Here is an 18,960-nt window from a genome sequence, read left to right as displayed (position 1 = left end):
TGTTTACTGTGTGTGTGTGTGTGTGTGTGTGTGTGTGTGCCCCTCCTGTGTATTATCCCCTCAGTACACCACAGTTGGTACAGTACATCTGTGCGAGAAACCTGATGCCCTGTTCCACTCTAATTAGCCACCTGCAACACACACAGACACGCTAGGTTAGCACCTGTGTGGAAGAAGAATGGATAATTGTTGAGTTTCCAGTTACCATGTTGCCACCCTCGGCTCTTCTATAGGGCTTCACCTTAAGGTGAAGGCTGACATATTTAGACACGGTCACAGCTCTTTAAGATGAGGCCTTCCCGCCCGACTTCCTGGGTGGGCCAGGTGTCAGCGCCTTTCTTCTTCTGCACACCAACCGGTAGCCATATCCTAATGCTGTTACTGGCACCGTACGGCTATTAGCTGTTCAGATTTAAAATTCTCACACACGTAAACCTGGATTAAGGGTATTTTCTTGTTCCCATTTCTTTATTGAGCTCAACACCCTTCCGCTTTGGATAACAATGTGCTAAAGTCTGTGTGGTAATAACTCCTCCTCTTAGGTTGTACTGTACCAAATCTCTGCTTTTGGCAGGTCAGAGCAGACTAGTCCAGAAAGAGTCAAAAGAGTGAGAAGCCTTATTCATTGTTTACCCTTTAAACATTAAATTGATCATTCAGGTACATATTTGTCTTGTTTCTATAATAAGCGACCTCACTTTAGTCCTTTTAACCTCAATTGTGTGATTTAAGATGATCACAGAGAAGAGAGAGAGAGAGAGATGGTCTCCTGTGCGTGATTCTACGATCCAGGAGGTAAAAAAAAGGAGAAGATGGTCCAGATAAGCTGCAGGGTCTGTTCACTGACCTTATTAAGTCTTCCCGGGAGCCCCTGAGGTGTTGACACACACACCGCCACCTGAAGGCCGCTTGCTCAGCAGCCCCACGCTGCTGTTGACAGCTTTTAATAAAGCCCGGAATAGATCAGTGCTTGCAGGGCCGATGCCGTGCAGATATAATCATGTAGATGTTTGTCCACCTCTCTGACAGATGAGAGTTTCCCGAAGCCGGTGGTCACTCCTGAAGACCAGGTGGTGTTGAGGAACGAGGAGGCTGCCTTCCACTGCCAATTCACCGCCGTGCCGGACCCCACATTGGAGTGGTACCATGAAAATGAGCTGCTGGTCAACAAGTCTCGGTGTGTTGAGAGCTAAATCAGCTAAAAAGCTAAAAACAGTCTTTACTTTCTCGTCATACATCTCAGACTCCCCTCCCCCAGCCTGCCCCCACTTCATTCCCTCTTACTTGCCATTATATAAGCTTCAGCTACAGTCGGGTATTCCTTTGAACCCAATGAGGTGGAACCCTTGCATCGGGCTCTCTGTGTGCCGTTACTGCTCTAGATGAATTGCACATTAAGGAATATTATTCCTGAAACAAAGCGCTGGAAAGTTTCTCCATACGTTACTCGAACACAGTCTTGTCTCTCCAGCCTCTCACAAAGAACTTTGCAGCTCTTCGGTGTTCCTGCACTGAGCGGAAAAACCCCTCGAGCTTACCAGCATGTCCCCTATAAACACATGCGCGCTAGATAATAACCAATGTCTATACCATGTGCCAAGCATACCCTCAGGGTTCATAGCACCTCACGCTTTACATAGGCGCACTGAAGGCAAGCGGTTCCACATGGGGAGCCTTGTTTTTAAAGGGATTATTGTGTTCAGTGAGCGAGGGAAGAGAAGGACTTCAACATCAATAGTTAGTCAGTGCTGTAATGAGCTTGTCAGAGGCGGGTTTGGTCACCTTGGCAGTGATGACTCAGCACTAGGATTACAGATGGATGGGTAATAAGCATGAACATAAAACACACACACACACACACACACTGCTTCAATAAAAACCGAGCCTCTTTGTGGGTAAGGTGTTCCAAGGCAGCCTGGTGGTCTGTGTGTTTGTGTTTATTGATCTGTGCTGATATAACGCCAGAGGAATGCAGCTCTCTGCAGGAGATATCATCTGTTTCGCACCTGCACTGTTTAGACAACTCCCCCCTCTAGATTATGTTTGCATATATGATGTAGATTGTTTTTCATATGGAAACATTTCATATGATTTTATAGAAAAATATACCAGCGTAAGCTCAAGGCTGTTTTTGCAGACAGAAAGAATTCCGCCCCTTGGGTCAAACCAACTCTGCAGGGAAACATTTGAAACATAACCATTCTTTCTGCGCATGTTTGTAGATGATTGCTTGAAAAAGAAGAAAGAAAAGAACACTCTGCCTTTGTTCGTTTTATTTTGTGGTTATTTTAGAGTTTCCTCACACTAAATCCCAAAGCTCATTTTGCTCCTGCTATTGAGCAGAGAAGAATAGATGACACAGAAATATCACCCCTCCTGAGGGAATCCAGTGCAGAACCAGATAGTCCTGGATGAGTCCCTCTTCTGTGCAATTACACAGCATCCTGAATGTATCCAGCTTTCCACCTTCACTTATTCCTCTCTGCTTTACATATTCACTTCCCCCCCTAGCTTTATAAAGCCTTTGTCATACAGCCGTGATGAGCTGTTGAGTTGTCCGGTCTGTTGAGCTTTATTTCCCCGTGCTGTGTGGGACGTGCCGCTCCTTATCTGTCAGCCCCGAAGCTGCCTTAAGGTCTGTCTTTAATTACCTCTCATGCCATCCATCTCGGGCACTGATACTCCCAAAAAAAGCTCTTAAAGTTCTTAAAAAAGCACAAGACTATTTTTTTAGATTTAACTCCCTATGTAGGACACTTTTCTCTGAGCTCTGTAGACACATTCTTAGCATTTACTTTAACCTATTTGGGGCAACAGATGGCTTCAGTTTAGTGAATCAGGGCAATTCAGATTGCATCAGGTAACGTGCCAAGTAAAGAAAAAGTATTTTTTGTGGCATTTGTATTGTCCTGTGTGGAAGAGCGCTTCCATCTGGTGCTCCCAGCAGGCCAAAACAAATACTTTTCAGATGCCACCTGAGCGAGATCTGGCGTTGGGAGTTGCGTTTCTGTGACGTGTGCCGCTGTCAATGTGCTTTGATGTATAAATAATGTGTGTTGGTCAGTGATGGTGAGACAGTATGAATGAGCAGAGCTTAAAGTCTAAACTTGATCTTTATTCCTCTTCTTCCACAGTGTGTTCCTGTTATCCAACGGCACAGTGCTGATCACCCAGGTGAAGCCCAGGAACACGGGGACCTACAAGTGTGTCGGCCGCGGCCTCAGAGGATCCTCTGTTACACTGGAAGCCTCCCTCCTCATAGCTGGTACACACACACACACACACACACACACACGCACACACACACTACACACACACATATTTGCAGTTGTTGAAGTGGTGAGAGATAAACACCTGTGATTCTGTAATCTGAGAGTGAGAGGGGCATTTGGGTTACATATTTATCCCGCCCTCCTTCTCATTCTTCTCTCCGCTCTCTTTCTTCTTCTGGCTCTTTCACTTGGAGCCAGATTTCTCCAATGATAATCACATTCCCTTATTGACATCCGGCCCAGCTGTATCTACTACATACACACACACGTGCGCTGGAGCATTTTCCTGCTTCCCCACCATATTATTTCCTCCAACAGTCCAGCTGTTTGCCAATCTTGTTTAGCTCAGGCTTTCTCCAAAGTGTTACAGCACCTGGCAACAGTAACACTAGATAACGTACCAGTATGACTCAAACGGGTTTAACAAGCATTGTAATTATGAGCTTGTGAAATGTCATTAGACCTGCCTCTGTGATTTTCATCCATCAGTTGAAATTTAATGGTAAGAAATGACTTGCTTCCAAATGAGTAGGTGTGTTAAACCACTTAAAAGAAAACATCACAGCTATAACTAATATAACTTTGTGGTTCGGCATAAAGGGTTAGGTTCTCATCTATGCAGGGAAAACAATGTATACAAGTCCAGACACATCAACGTTGTTTTTGTTATGTTGCACATAACAGCGCCTGCTCTCCAAAGAGAACTCCTTAAAACAGCGTTTTAAATGGCCGCTTGAGCTTAAAGCTGTAACAATCGGTAGTATCGTCTCGTTTTACTAATCAGCCAGCATTTTGAAATGCAAGTGCATGCAAGTCAAATATTTTATGTAAGCTTAGGGCTAGAATTTCTATGCATTTCAGAATCCCGGACACTTTTTTCCCCCCCGAACAGCTCTCCTTTTTTCCCCCCCAAGGGTTTTGGATTAACGAGGTACGACTGTATCTGCAGTTATAACCCAGTGAACCACAGCTCCATTTAAATACCTTAATTCACTTAATCTGATGGTAATCCCTGCAGGCATTATAGGGGATTGTGTCGCAGTAGAATTCAGTATTTAGCAACAAGTTTAAACAGTCACTCCACTGTAGCTCCACCTCATTCATTCTCCCCCCCCCCCCCCCCTCTTTCTCCCAGCTCTACTTCCCTTTCATCTTCTGAGAAATGTGTGTTTTCTTCGGTTCTCATTAATTGTTTTAGATCTTAGACTCGTAGAAGGGGTCGTAGCCACTGACCAGCTTTCAGAGCGTTGTCGGCCAATAAAGTATTAATGACTTCCATTTGGGACTCACCGTATTAAACCACAGTAGTGGGAGGTCTTGTGAGTCTTTGTGCCACAGATAACATTCCACCTTCTGTATAGGGGCTGCCAGTTTTGATATGACCCACCTCACACAGGCCCGAGTTAATTCCCATACAATCTATATATACTCAGTTCGCCTACTGTGCGCTTTGTTCTCTAATTACTGTGACCTGCGCTACAAATCAGAGGACCTTTCCTAACAAGACAGATCTGTGCGTTGGAATTAAGTGCGCTCGGCGCCGCTCATGAAACTCCGAATCGGTAACGCTTCACTAGCTTTGAAGACAGATTGATTATTATCAGCGGCTTTGTGTTAATGGAAATCAACATGCTGAAAATTATCTCATTCTCTCTTCTTGCACACACCACAGAGATAGACGACATGGTGCCCAAGTTGTCGAAGGTTTTCACAGCGGACACCCTGCAGCGGGTGGCCTGCCGTCCCCCACGCGGCAGACCCGAGCCTGAGGTCTGGTGGGAGAGAGAAGGTCAGCGGGTGGTCAAAGCCATGGAGGGCAGAGCCATGAAGGACAGAGTTTACCAGGATGGCCTGGATCTGGTCTTCAGTCCCACAGAGGGAGGAGACTCGGGCATCTACACCTGCGTGGCCCAGAACAGAGCAGGACGCAGGACACAGGAGGTCACCTTCACCGTGGCCAGTGAGTCATACGCAGACAGCTTCAGCAATTTTACAAATTAAGTCCAGTTTACCCGTCGCAAGGCGCAAAACTCCTGTTTTATATGTTGTCGGAACATTATTAAAAATAACCCTCAGCCTGGGCTCGAGACTTACAATTTTGAACAGAAAGCGTTCTAAACTGGACGCATGGGGTTTGAAGGTGGACATTTAGGAGGCGGGGGAGATGTATTGAAAGATGCTTTCACGATGCATTATGGGAAATGTAGGATCCAGTGTTTTTGGACCCTTACTAGAGATTGAGGCACAATATCAGATTTCCACTACATGATTTTAGTGGCTGAAAGAATTCACCATAACAAAAGGATCACGATATTTATAGAAAACTTTAGGTGGAAAAATATAATAATAAAACTGTAATTCATCTTTACCTTTTTGTTATTGTGCGGTTTGCCTCTTTTTTTTTTTTTTAAGCAAATATATTACACCAATTTCTGTGTGGGGCATTGGAGGGAGACAAAGCAAGAACGCCCTGGATTATTTACACCACATGATCATGTGTGCATCAGTAACATGATATCAATATTTCATTTTATAAATATTATGGTAAATGTCAATACCGGTATATTACGACAACACTAGAGATTTAAAAAGAAAGAAAAAGCCTCTGCTGGGATATTGTCTGTATTTCTAAAATCTGTCCCTTTTTAAGACTCCTAACTAAAATAACTATTTGAGTTTTTAGTTGTTTTTTTTTATAGCAACCCCAAAAGTAGAGAAAAGAAATGTTCCCCATGTAGATTGTAAGCTGAGACAGAACATAAGCAAGCCAATAAGGGCTAACAAACAGTATAGCTCATTGAATCCCTCTTTAATATTACAGTAAGTCTTGTTATTTAAGAGCGTGCCGGGAACATCTAGCAGATACACAGGGATTCTTAATGGCGTCCATGTTTACACTGACCCATGGGCCAAGCTCAATAAGACTTTGTGTTTTCCTTCAAGGGACTGCCATGTAGCTGAAGAGCTATTATGTGTATACTGTAATGGGTAGGTGTAGAATGTCTGTGCTTATATAACACATTTTCTGTGTGTGTGTGTGTGTCTCTGCAGCGGCACCAGTGTGGGTGACGAAGCCTCAGGATAGCCACCTAGAGGAGGGTAAACCAGGTTACCTTCACTGTCACGCTCAGGCCAACCCTGAACCTGAGGTCACCTGGCTCCGCAACAACATCATGCTCACACCAGAGGTCAGCTACCACACACAATAACACACACATACACTTAAATGTGTCTATTTTTCTGACATGCATTCAATCTATACCTAGCAGATGAACATTTAAACTTACGAAAAATCCTCTTTTCGTTCTAGGACTCTCGTTTTAAGATGTTCCCCAACGGCACCCTCAGGATCAACAACGTGGAGGTGTACGACCAACAGATGTACGGCTGTGAAACTAAGACCGTGGGCGGCCGACTGTCTGGACAAGCCCGAGTTATTGTGCTTGGTAAGTTGCAACTCAGTTATCAATATATACAGTAGATTATACTTTGAGCATACGGAGCAAATATTTGAAGCTATCATTCCCCAGACTGACGACAATGTGTAATGAGGGAAATCATATCCAGGGTGTAATTAGTAATGCAGCGTTGAGAGAAAATATAAAACAAACGTGGTCATGCCTTGTGGGTGTGCTTCCTAAAATAGGAAGCGCATGTCCATGTTCGTCTCTGGGCAAACTGCAGGACACCCACAGAGGTGTAAAATATGACTCATACATGGCAGCCTTATTCTTGCCTCTATTGTAACACATTATCTCCATAATAGATTCCCCTCAGCGTAGCTCTGTCGCTATTGGATTACTGTGATAAATGGCCTGACATGTCACTGTTTTGTCTGGCCGATCGCTCTGTTTATATGATCTCATCCTCTGATAGACGTATTCTCATCAGATCTGTGTGTGCATGTAGCCACATTTCCCTGAATGTGTCTGAACATGAAGTGTGTCAGCTGACTGTCATTTCATCTGCAGCTGAGTTGCACAAAATAGGCTTTGACATGTACCCATACACCCCGAACCATCCCCTCTCCGTGTTTACCACATGTGTAATGTCCGTGTGGTGTTTTGACTTGTGTTTCAGAAAAGCTGAAGTTCACGCCGACCCCCCAGCCTTCTCAGTGCCTGGAGCTGGATAACGAGATCACCATCCAGTGCTCCGCTAAAGGAAGAGAGAGCCCCACCATCCGCTGGACCAAAGCAGGTGTGCACAAGCAATATCCTAAAGGGGCACCCCAAAATCTTCCTGTGGTGCTGTTTATGAATTGTTTTGATGTCAGAGTGTTGGAGATATCGGCGCTCGGCTCGTGAGGCTCAAAGCGTGAAATACATTTAAAAGACAGCAATGTCTCTTTCTAGAAATCGTGACCCGGTTTCTCAGGAGAATCCACAGACCTTGTTGTGAGCAGTTTCATATGGGAACTATTTTCTTTCTACCCTATCAACGCGCAGAAGCAAGCGTTTGTTTTGGTTGTAGGAGGTAGTTCCTACATGAAAGAGGTCTGTGGATTATCCTGAGTAACCGGGTCCTGATTTCTAGAAAGAGACATTGCTGTTGAATTTCTTCAATGTATTTTGTTGGCGCTTTGAACTCCACAAGCCGAGAGCCATATGGTTCCATTATATTTGAGAGAAGGCAGACATCTCTAACACCCGGCGACTCGCATCAAAACAATCTAGATGATCAACACTACAGGTAAGAGGAAATATATGTATTTTAATATGTTGGTGTGAACTGTCCCTTTTTGAGTCGGATAAGAAATGACTGTTTTAACACTTTCTTAAGAATACATTTCATCAAAAATGCAGCAGCTACTTTTTTTCTAATGATGATGAATGCGGTTTCCACAAGAATGTGTAGAAACATGTGCAGAATCTGTAATAAACGGAGTGTGAGGAAGGCTCATCATGGATCATTTCCCCCATTCATCTGTGTTTGACGCGATGGAGTCGATTTAACCACTTGAATTCCACATGCAGCGCCAGACTCGGCCCATCTAACACCCCTCGTCCCTGCGTGTCTCTCTGTCTCCCCCTGCAGACGGAGGAGATCTACCGCCTCGGGTGGAGCAGAGGAACGGCCAGCTCCACTTCACCAAAGTCACCCGCAGCGACGCCGCCAACTACACCTGTATCGCCTCCAACAGCCTCCAGGGGGAGATCAGAGCCCTGGTGACCCTCATAGTGGCCGGTAAACACCTTAAATTAAAGGGCCATTAGTCATCAATCCCACATTGAAAGTACTTGTGGTCTCAGTACATCTGAGCCGTTGATCATTCTCATCAAGTGGCAAACACAGCAGCATTTATTGTGTAGTTGGTGGCCTTTTTATTGCCCAGTAATGAATTGCATTTGGGTTGTAGAGTGTAAGTGAGATGTTAACCACAGTCACCACAGTCTGTACAGGAAATGTTATGGCCCAGTTGTGGTTGTATTAATGTGTGTGTGTGTGTGTGTGTGTGTGTGTGTGTGTGTGTGTGTGTGCGCGCGCATATAGTGTACATTCGCTTCAAGTTGGAACCGGAGAATACAACGGTGTACCAAGGTCACACAGCCATCCTGCACTGTCAGGCCACCGGCGACCCCGAGCCTCACATCCACTGGATGGTCAAAGACAAGACGCTGGACATCAGTAAGAACAGGAGGTAAAGGATCCACTTGGATTAGGATTACAGCATGCAAGAAGGCCTCTTACGAACAATTTTGAGGGATTTTTAGAGAACTTGTCACGTTCACTTATTTTTTTGTACTTTCTTTATGTAATGAAAGAAATTCACGACCTTTTGTACGAGTCGTGAACAAATGTCTGCCTCTCTCTGCAGGGAAAAAAGAGCACAAATGGTCTAGTTTGACATGACAATTTTAATGCCTTCTCCCTCTGGCGTTTTTTGTTCCTGTCACATTTGAATCACTGTAACCTTGTTTTTCACTGCGATATCTATGGAAACGGCATAATGAGGACTAGAACTTGGGAGAAGTCGAAAATGTCTTTTAGGCAGCTCCAATGACATAAATCATAAAAAATGCAAGTTGATCCACAAGTGTAACCAATATTAGCGAGGAAACGGGGCTACACATGCTATAACTAATGAAATGTTTACATGTTCTAGTTACAACCTCTGTTGTCTCTTTGTTGTGCTCTGTGTAAAAAGCCTTCAGTCATACTTTCACTGAATTTGTCACATTATTATTTTCTAATAGTTTGAAGTACTTTAACAGTAATAGTTACTGTGAGTTTAAAGAGAAGAACTTAGTCAGTACTGGTATTAGTTTACTCTCTCGTAATGAAACTGCATTTAAGAGGGTTTACTGAATTCAACTCGTGACACTCGTACATCACACAAGAAAATGAGAGATTTTGGATAAGAATACGAAAATGTTCTTGCATGAGGCCCACTGTGTGCGTGTCGTGGACTTTGTTGTGAAAGACCTCCACCCTTATTCCCTCCGTCCCTTCTGTCTTCTTCCAGGTTCCAGAAGATGCCCAATGGTTCCCTGGTGATTACAGATGTTACCACAGATGACACGGGCAGATACACATGTGTGGCGGGAAACAGCTGCAGCATCAAAGACCGTGTGGCTCAGCTTTATGTAGTGGGTGAGTTTAACACAAACACTAACATATGTATGTATGTATGTATGTATATACATACATACATATATACATACATATATACATACATATATACATACATATATACATACATATATACATATGCGCGCACACACAGGCTTCCTTTATCGTGAACAAAGGTGCACACATGGGGCATAAGCATGAAGGCATTAATTAAACCTCAGCCTCTGCCTGTCATCCGTCTCGACAGGTTAATAAGCACAGCCACATCTCTGACGCCACGGCCGTCACTGAGGTGATGGGATTGGGCAGACGCTCGATCTAATAACGCCTCTCACTCTGTGGCTCCTTGTGTGATGACTGAAGCTGAAAGTTACAGTCACACATTTACATTAGTGTCCCATAACAACTCATTTTCTCCCAAAGTAGTAGGGTGGTATTCTGGGTTAGTTCAAAATAGGAGACAATTGAATTTAGAAATTAGTTTGAGACAATTGTGTAAAGGTTTGCCAGGGTCAGCGTGACAACACTGCCCAACAAAGCCAGAGTAGTAACAGTGTAACAGGGCAAGTCAGAAAAAAGACTTGTTGAATAGTGTTTGAAATAGTATTATGGCTTTCACTGTGTTAAGTACCTTAAATCTGTAAAACAGATAACTTGCCATTTGCTTCTGTAGCGCAGAGTAGTTGTGCGATAGTCGTTTGCACATCATAACTGTCGTGGATTTCTTCAATGGTAAACTACATCTGATTCAAAGTGATCTGCATATTTGAATCTTTCGTTTGCCTTTTGACTCCTTAAACTATTATTTTCAAAAGCCTATCCTTGGAAAAACAATTATAAGTTAGCATACCCTTTTCTGATGTTAAATCTGCTGCTAGAACATCTAAATGTGCTGAAAGATGAAAAGCAATATGTGACGTTGATTACAGACTTTAAAGATAAAACATCCTTTACTGCTTCAGAGCATTTTTAGTTGACCATAACTGCTGCCTGTGCCCAGCAGAAAAACCATCCACTAACTTTGTCGAGGACGAGGACAAGGCTCCCTACAAGATGATCCAAACCATCGGCCTGTCAGTGGGAGCAGCCGTGGCTTACATCATCGTCGTGCTCGGACTCATGTTCTACTGCAAAAAGAGACGCCATGCCAAAAGACTGGACAAAGGCCAGGACGGAGAGGAGCCGGAGATGGAGTGTCTCAACGGTACAGACTTCTGGAGGACAATGCTTATGAATGTTTAGGTTGTAAAAAATGTTTTTAATGTGAGTGGTTGATATTCCCTCAACTTCATGGCCCTCAAGAGTCTTGAAAGTTGAAAGGTTTAGGATATTTGCTGCCATCCTGTGTTTGTCTTGGGTATTGCATTCAACATGTAAAATGCCACAAGTTTCGATCAATGTGTTGAGCCATATCCTGTCATATTTTCAAAGTAAAGGCTTGGTGCAAAAGAAATAAAACCAATTCTGGAAAATGTTGAAACGTGTTTTTAAAACCTCAGAACCAAGGTTATAATAGTTTTGAATTTTCAATAGTTTTTAGTTTTTATTTAAGTTTTGTCTTTGGATTTAATTTTAGGTTTGCTGGAGTTGAGTTTTTCAGAAAGTATTAGTTTTGATATAGTTTTAGTTTGTTAGGGCTGAGATGTCAGGAGAGTTGACAGAAGTTCCTTTTTTCCAGTTAAATAAAGTAATATAACTTTTATTTATTATAACTTTTCTTTCTCTTTTCTTTTTTTAAACCAGCCAATATCATTTCAGTTGAGTTTGAGTTTTTCTTAAATGATGATATTGTTGTTTTTAGTTTCAGCTTACCACAATATCTTTCACTGCTCCTTTTTGTTTAATTTTAAGTTCGATATCCTCTCAACACAAAGATATATAAACATTTTGGAAAAACCTTTAGCTTTGTCTTCATGAAGTTTGATCGGTAGTGACATTCTTAAGTCACAGTTTGATTTATATTCGATAGCATTCTTTAAGATGTGTTCTCCTCACACAACATCCCACATCATCATTTCTAAACCGTCTCTTTGCTCGTTGTGTTTTATCAGGAGGGGCCATTCAACAAAATGGCCACACCACCGCTGAGATCCAGGAAGAGGTGGCACTCACCAACATGGGTACCATAGCAACAACGGAGAAACGGCACAGCCACGTCAACAACGATAAGCTCCACTTTCCTCGAGCGAACCTACAAACCATCACTACTTTAGGTTCACTGATTTAAATACTTCTCTTCTGTGTGTATCTGCTGATAATCACTGTCCTTGTGCTCTCACTTAACAGAAGGTCACTTGTTTGTTCATTCAGGAAAAGGGGAGTTTGGCGAGGTGCTGCTGTGCAAAGCTAAGGGTATGGAGGAGAGCGAGGAGGAGACGGTGGTGCTGGTGAAGAGCCTGCAGACCAGAGACGAACAGCTCCAGCTCGACTTCCGCCGCGAAGCTGAGATGTTCGCCAAGCTCAGCCACGCCAACGTCGTCCGCCTGTTGGGCCTGTGCAGGGAGGCAGAGCCCCACTACATGATCCTGGAGTACTATGACCTGGTGAGAATACAGAAACAAAAGCGCACACACACACACACAAAGTCATTTATAATCGTTGTACCAGATGTAATGTGCTCTTTTTTTGCTTCGATGATACCAGGGAGACCTGAAGCAGTTCCTGAGAATTTCCAAAAGCAAAGATGACAAGGTCAAATCTCAGCCTATCAGCACCAAGACCAAAGTAAGTGTTGTATGTTGCACCATGATGTACAGCTCAAAGCATCCTGCACACTGTCCATCATGCAAAGAGGAAAAGATAGAAATGTATGTTAGCGTCAGCATTTTAGGATTGTTCTCCATCCTTGTTATCTTTTAGACCTTTTGGACAATAAACAATCTTGTCGAGGGTTAGATAAGATCAGTACCACTCTCATGTCTGTACGCTAAACATGAAGCTATAGCCAGGAGACGGTTAGCATAGCTTAGTATAGAGACTGAACATGGGTAAACAGCTAACGTGGCTCAGTCCAAAGGTTAAGAAATCGACCTGTCAGCGCCTCTAAAGCTCTAATTAACACGTTATACCCTCTTTGTGTAATCCGTACAAAAGGCAAAGTGTAGAACTTGGAAGCCGTGGTTTTATGTCCTGGTAATGTGCTGCACTGTTTCTTGGTCTGTGCAGACTGTTTTTCAAAATGTCGAACTCTTCATTACGACGGCATATTAGGTCCATTGTAGGTAAAGAATGTTTTTAAAAGAATGTGTATATATATATATATATACCGTAATTTCCGGACTATAAGCCGCGACTTTTTCCCCATTTTGCGACCCTGCGTCTTATATAACAGTGCGGCTTATCTATGGATTTTTACAGCTAACGGCCACTAGGGGAATTCCTAAATCTATGGATTTTACAGGTTACAGTCCACCGGATGCAGGGAAAGAGCGCGCAAAAGTAGCGAGTGGTACGAGAGACAGACGGATATTACGAGAGCGAGGCAGTGTGTGAGACACCCTCATTATGGCAAAAAAATTTCGAGGAGTCTTATTTTGTTAAATATGCTTTTATGTTGATACTCCTGAAACCGGCACTTTCTGGGGGTTCGCGCCACTTTTTCAGGAGACGGAAAGAAGGATACGCTGAAGAGAGGGGTGCATGTCCAAAAACCCCGACTGTGGAGTTACCGTATGATGATGACTTCCATGTGTTTCTTCTGTTTCAACGGTAATTTATGGACAAATTAAGGAAAACACCAACGGTCAGAGACAATAAATGCTGATTGAACAGGCAGAAGTTCTCCATCGTTATTTCCTGGTTCTACACAACACAACGCAGAGTCGATCGTGGTGTCAGCTACAGACCGGCTACATACACATCAGTCAATTTAGCGTCTGCGGCTTACAGTCAGGTGCGGCTTATAGCCCAGTGCGGCTTATATATGTACAAATTAGTCAATTTAGCGTCTGCGGCTTATAGTCAGGTGCGGCTTATAGTCCGAAAATTACGGTATATACTTCTGACCAATAACTTTAATTGTAGATGTATTCTCACAGTCACTTTATTTTTTTATTTTCTGTGTTCTTCTCTTTCCCTTCAGGTTTCCATCTGTGCCCAGGTGGCTCATGGGATGGAGCATCTGTCCAATCACCGCTTCGTCCACAAAGACCTCGCCGCCCGAAACTGCATGATCAACAGTCAGAGGCGCGTCAAAGTGACGTCGCTCAGCCTCAGCAAGGACGTATACAACAGGTCTGTTAGAACAGGGACTTGTTTTAACAATAATCACCCACTACAGTACATGGCATGATTAAAATACTTCAACATCTCTGTTCTTCTGTCTAATTTGAGTTGTTTCCTGGTCATTGCTCTTGTGTGCATGTATGTAGTGAGTACTACCACTACAGACAGGCATGGATCCCGCTGCGCTGGCTCCCATCAGAGTCTGTGTTTGAAGACGACTTCTCCACCAAGTCTGACGTGTGGGCCTTCGGAGTGTTGATGTGGGAAGTGTTCAGTCACGGGGAAATGCCATACGCCAAACTCAGTGACGATGAGGTGCTGGAAGGTCAGTATGATGCTTTAGCGCCTTATTTTTAAGTCCAGGTTCTGATTCGGCACACAAAAAAACAAGATGACGAGGTATTTCAACTCGCATCAAAATGATTTATTCATGCAACAGCTTTCATACAAACATGCAGCAAGTGCTTCACACAAAGATTAAAATACCACAATAAATAAAAGTCAATAGGATAAAAATAATGTAAAACAAAAAAGATTAATTAAAGCTTAAAAGTTAAGGCTTTAACATTACTCCAACTTAAAAGATGAGTTTACAATATGTAATCATTATGTCATTTTCTGCCACTCGGGGTCTCTCAATCAAAACAAAAAACTGAATTTGGTAGTGGGATCGAGGGACGATGTGGTCTTTACTTTTACTGGGAGCCGAACTGTCCGCAGGGGTCTCCTCGTCCTAAATAAGCGGTCCAGGTTGTTAAAACCGGTGTAAACACTGAATAACGCAGTTTCTTGTTAAAAATCAGTGTTTCTCTGACGCTTTTCTGGCAAACAAAGGATAAATATGTAATTTATCAGAGCTGTCAAGTGCTGGAAAAGCTGGAAAATGCACCTTGGAGTGCTTGAATTTGACTTAAGAAAGGGTGTAGGAACCCTAAACTTAAGATCCAGACATCTGAAGACTAAAATCCTTCATCCGGTTAAAATAAATAGTTAAACGACCAGGATTTAAAAAGTGTTTGTAAAAATGTGGCTTAAATCTCGATAAAAAGCTCATTAATGATAACTCCTGGCAGACAAACACAACGCTGACTCATGCGCAAAGGGGATACCACGCCATTACAGGCTAATAAATTAAATGGATCATTTTCAATTTTAAAATATGGAATTTTTCATTCAACACCCACACGTGTCCATGTTTCTGATTTGGTTTAACCTCCCTCTCTCTGCTGGTCCTCCAGGTCTGCAGACAGGGAAGCTGAAGTTGCCCGTTCCAGACGGCTGCCCCTCCAAAATCTACAAGCTCATGGCTCGTTGCTGGGCGCTAAGCCTCAAAGAGCGCCCCTCCTTCACTGAAATCGTCCAGACCCTGGGAGAGCTGCCCTCTGACAGCAAAGTCTGAGATGACCATAACCCCGCATCAGAGGGAACGTTGACCCACCCCCTTCCCCCCCAAAATAAAGACAAGAATGCTGGATTATTAGTCTCACACATTTCAGGGAAGCGGGTTGAGGAGAAGACACTTTTTTTTAAATATGCATTTCAAACTGTGGGAGTGTGGCTAAGACTCCTTTTTGCTACATCAGCGGAAACGCACTCATGTTTGTGTGAACGGCTCCTCGTGAGCAGTGTCAGGAGTTAACGTTTGCCTTAACCGCAGCATGGACGACCCTCCCTGTCGAGTCCCCGTCTGTGGTCCCACTGTGACCCTGCCTGTCTGCGGCCGCTCTGTCCCAGACACACTTTGTTTCCTGGAGCCTCACAACCTCAGTGCCTCTACCCCTGCCACACACACACACACACACACACACACACACACACCAGGACCTCCGAATGTTATAGTGATCTCATTGGCTCGGATCAACAGAAAGTTATTGGTTGGAAGTTTAGGAAACCCCCCCCCCCCCCCTGAAAATTAGGTTCAATGCTCTGACGAGGCTGAAAGAATATTGAAGGGAAAGTGGGACATAATGTGACTTCAGTGGAGCATTGACGCTTCAACCACTTCGGAGTGAGATCGTTTCAACTGGTGTGCTTGAGCTTCCAGCTACTCGCCACCATCCTCCTAAAAGTGTGTGTGTGTGTGTGTGTGTGTGTGTGTGTGTGCGTGCCACTGAACCTTTCCCATGCTACAGTGTGTACGTTCAAAGAAGAAGTGGAATAGGGTTTGCATGAAGGTTCGTCGTCTGTTACGCTTAATGATTTTACGACGTGAGGAAACTTGTGGAAAAAGAAATCCGTGTTATGGTAACACTTCAGGAACATGAGAACAAAAAAGATCAAGTTTATAGCCAAGGAATATATTGAATAGATGAGATTGTGCCAGTGTGCGCTTTGTATGTTTTTATGAGTGTGTTCTTTGTATTAACTTTGAGGTGCTTGTTGGTCACGACCTATGGGTTACAACACACATTTTAATCTCATTAACATTATCATGTTGCAGGCATGCAGCCTCTCACTGTGTTTAACCTGCAACATCTTTTGTTCAGAGGTCCAATCACAGTTTTCCCTTCCGGGTCCAATTGTTTTGTGCAATGCTGCAAAGTGGACCATCACACCAGGCAATGTGTACATAATGTAGAAGCCATGCACTAACTTCACTTAAAAAGAATATCCCTCTTTATCTCTATCATGTTGTGTAGTAGGACATGCAGGTGCCTGTTTATTTATGATGAAGGTCCTGTCTTTTTTTTTTTTTTTTTTTAACTATGTTTATAACAGAAAGGTACTTCTCTGATGCTATGTATTCATTCAGTACATCTCAATGCATGTTCAGCCTGGTAACCAGCTGAATATGCAGACACAAAGTACAAAGGAGGTCAAAAGAGTGACTGCGGGTCACCAGTACTCATTAAGTGCCTGGTAAATGAAGGATTATCTTTATTGTTTCCCTTTTTACATTATCTAATCAAATGCAATGGCCTTTGTTTATGAACTTGTTTTTATACGTTGTTTTTAGTGTAATGTTTTGTTTTTATGACTCCTAGGAACTCACACCTAGACTTTTTTTTTTTATCTGCTTCAGCAAATGTTCACAGTAATCACAGATATATACAAAAGTATACATGCTGCTGTCAATAAAGGTTCACAGTGTTTTTACCCAATGTGTCGTGATTCATATTAGAGCTTCAACAATGCAACGCCCATCCACAGAAATATAATCGGCAACTATTTTGCTAACTTTGGTTAAAGTAATTTATCAGGCAGAAATGGATGTTTTCAGACTCTTAAATATGAAGGTTTCCTGCTCTTCTGTTTTATATCAAACTGAATATCTTTGGGTTTTGGGTTCTTGTTATTGTACACAAGAAAGGTCCAAATTAGGCATTGGCTGATGTGACATTCATTCACCAAAAAGCTGTGAAAAGGATGATGGGAATTGTTATAATAATCTGAAATGTAAAATAGTGTGGCAGTTAAAATACAATGCTGTGGGTAGCCTGGTGACTAATGGCTAAATGTATTACGTTTAATGTTGGCTTCTTACATTCAAAACAATGATTTTGACTGTTCCTGCTTGCAGCTGCATTACCAATGTTAATGTTCAGTGAAAAATAATTACCTACCACAAACAAGTATCAGCAAATTGATTTTCATTCTGTGTGTAAATAAGTTTCCTGTAAGTACAAAATCAATCTTATAATTTATGGTATGCCTTTTAAAAAAGAAAGGGTCTGGGGTTATATCTATCTATAGATATAGATATCGTTTATAATGAATGGACTTGTATGTAAAACCACATATAGTCGTGTAAACGCAGCTCCATGCAGTCCTTCCATCTGACTAATCTAAAGTTCTCATTAACCACTAGAGGGAGGTGTACCTCTTCTGTAGGTCTTTTAAAATCTGATCCTACAAGCTTGCCAAATATTTTTTCCCATATAGGTTTAGTTAAATACGGTAACATGGCCTTTTATAGCAGCAAAACAGGATTCACATACGACTGCATGTTGTCTTGGAGTAGTGACAATGTTTTCACTTGATCTGATGGATATGGCATTATTGTAATGTAAAGAATATTTGGTGCCCACAAGATAATTCGTAATGGAGTTACAGTTATTAGTGTTTGCTATGTTGGATGTATTTTATCATTCAGTGTTTGTTAAATGTTGAATACTTATTGAAAAACTGAGGATAAGTCCTAATGAGGTTCAAAAGACTTTAACTTAACAACTCTTTTTCCAAGTTCATTTACACATCAAGGAGCTCTCATAGTAAACTCTCCTACATTTAAATGAAGCATCTTGTTGGTTGAGAAACCATTTTCAAATACCATAAGTGCCATTTGTTTTAACCTGCCTGGAGCACATACGACATATCGAAACAAAGTGCCTTTTGGCAGATGTTCCTGCGATAGGCCTGTATCACAATGCACATGTCACAGTAGGAAAAACACATCTTAAAAAGAATAATAAAAAGAATGATGGCTGAATTACAATTGTGGCAGCTTCAGGGTCCCAGTATGGTGCATGCTAACTCACTGGTATGGCTGGGACAATTTAATAGAGCATAGCCCGTTAATGTTATTAGTAACACCTGTGCTTTACTGCGATAAGTTCTAATGTCTGCTGTGAAAAAGGCCTGGACCTTGTCATGGGAGGAAAAGCACAGGTGTTACAAATAACACTAACGATGTTCTATTCAAGTGTTCCAGTGAGAGTGTCAGTAATCAAAGATGCACAATACCAGGACCCTGAAATCAAAGCTGCTAAATGGAATTCAGCCATAATTAATTTCATTCTTTACACCTGTGCTTTTCCTTCTATGACATGTTTAAAATGAAAATGATGCAGGATAAAATAGGTATGTGGCACAGCAACACGTTGAATGCAACTTGCATGCTTTTGTAGCTTTATTGAAATTATTTTTGAATAAGAGCTACTCGTATATCTTA

General features: G+C 42.5%; 1 protein-coding gene across 2 annotated transcripts in view; it reads left to right on the top strand.

Annotated features, from left to right (window-relative positions):
• The window catches only part of ptk7b (protein tyrosine kinase 7b), a 71,796-nt gene extending 54,631 nt beyond the window's left edge, over window positions 1-17,165 (top strand). The window contains exons 5-20 of one of the 2 annotated variants that reach the window (XM_029450438.1): window positions 1,030-1,177; window positions 3,135-3,265; window positions 4,945-5,232; window positions 6,324-6,460; window positions 6,583-6,718; window positions 7,353-7,472; window positions 8,310-8,459; window positions 8,766-8,913; window positions 9,739-9,866; window positions 10,849-11,049; window positions 11,897-12,058; window positions 12,156-12,388; window positions 12,489-12,569; window positions 13,927-14,078; window positions 14,216-14,394; window positions 15,308-17,165. In XM_029450438.1, coding sequence (XP_029306298.1) covers window positions 1,030-1,177; window positions 3,135-3,265; window positions 4,945-5,232; window positions 6,324-6,460; window positions 6,583-6,718; window positions 7,353-7,472; window positions 8,310-8,459; window positions 8,766-8,913; window positions 9,739-9,866; window positions 10,849-11,049; window positions 11,897-12,058; window positions 12,156-12,388; window positions 12,489-12,569; window positions 13,927-14,078; window positions 14,216-14,394; window positions 15,308-15,468 — 2,555 coding nt within the window. In that variant the 3' untranslated portion in view covers window positions 15,469-17,165. Of the gene's footprint in view, window positions 1-1,029; window positions 1,178-3,134; window positions 3,266-4,944; window positions 5,233-6,323; window positions 6,461-6,582; window positions 6,719-7,352; window positions 7,473-8,309; window positions 8,460-8,765; window positions 8,914-9,738; window positions 9,867-10,845; window positions 11,050-11,896; window positions 12,059-12,155; window positions 12,389-12,488; window positions 12,570-13,926; window positions 14,079-14,215; window positions 14,395-15,307 lie in introns of both variants that reach the window. The other variant, XM_029450437.1, reaches the window with a different exon arrangement.
• Window positions 17,166-18,960: the final 1,795 nt, after the last annotated feature.

This window comes from Cottoperca gobio, chromosome 15, assembly GCF_900634415.1.
Source record: "Cottoperca gobio chromosome 15, fCotGob3.1, whole genome shotgun sequence".
Taxonomy (NCBI): domain Eukaryota; kingdom Metazoa; phylum Chordata; class Actinopteri; order Perciformes; family Bovichtidae; genus Cottoperca; species Cottoperca gobio.
This window is presented reverse-complemented; position numbering and strand designations above follow the sequence as displayed.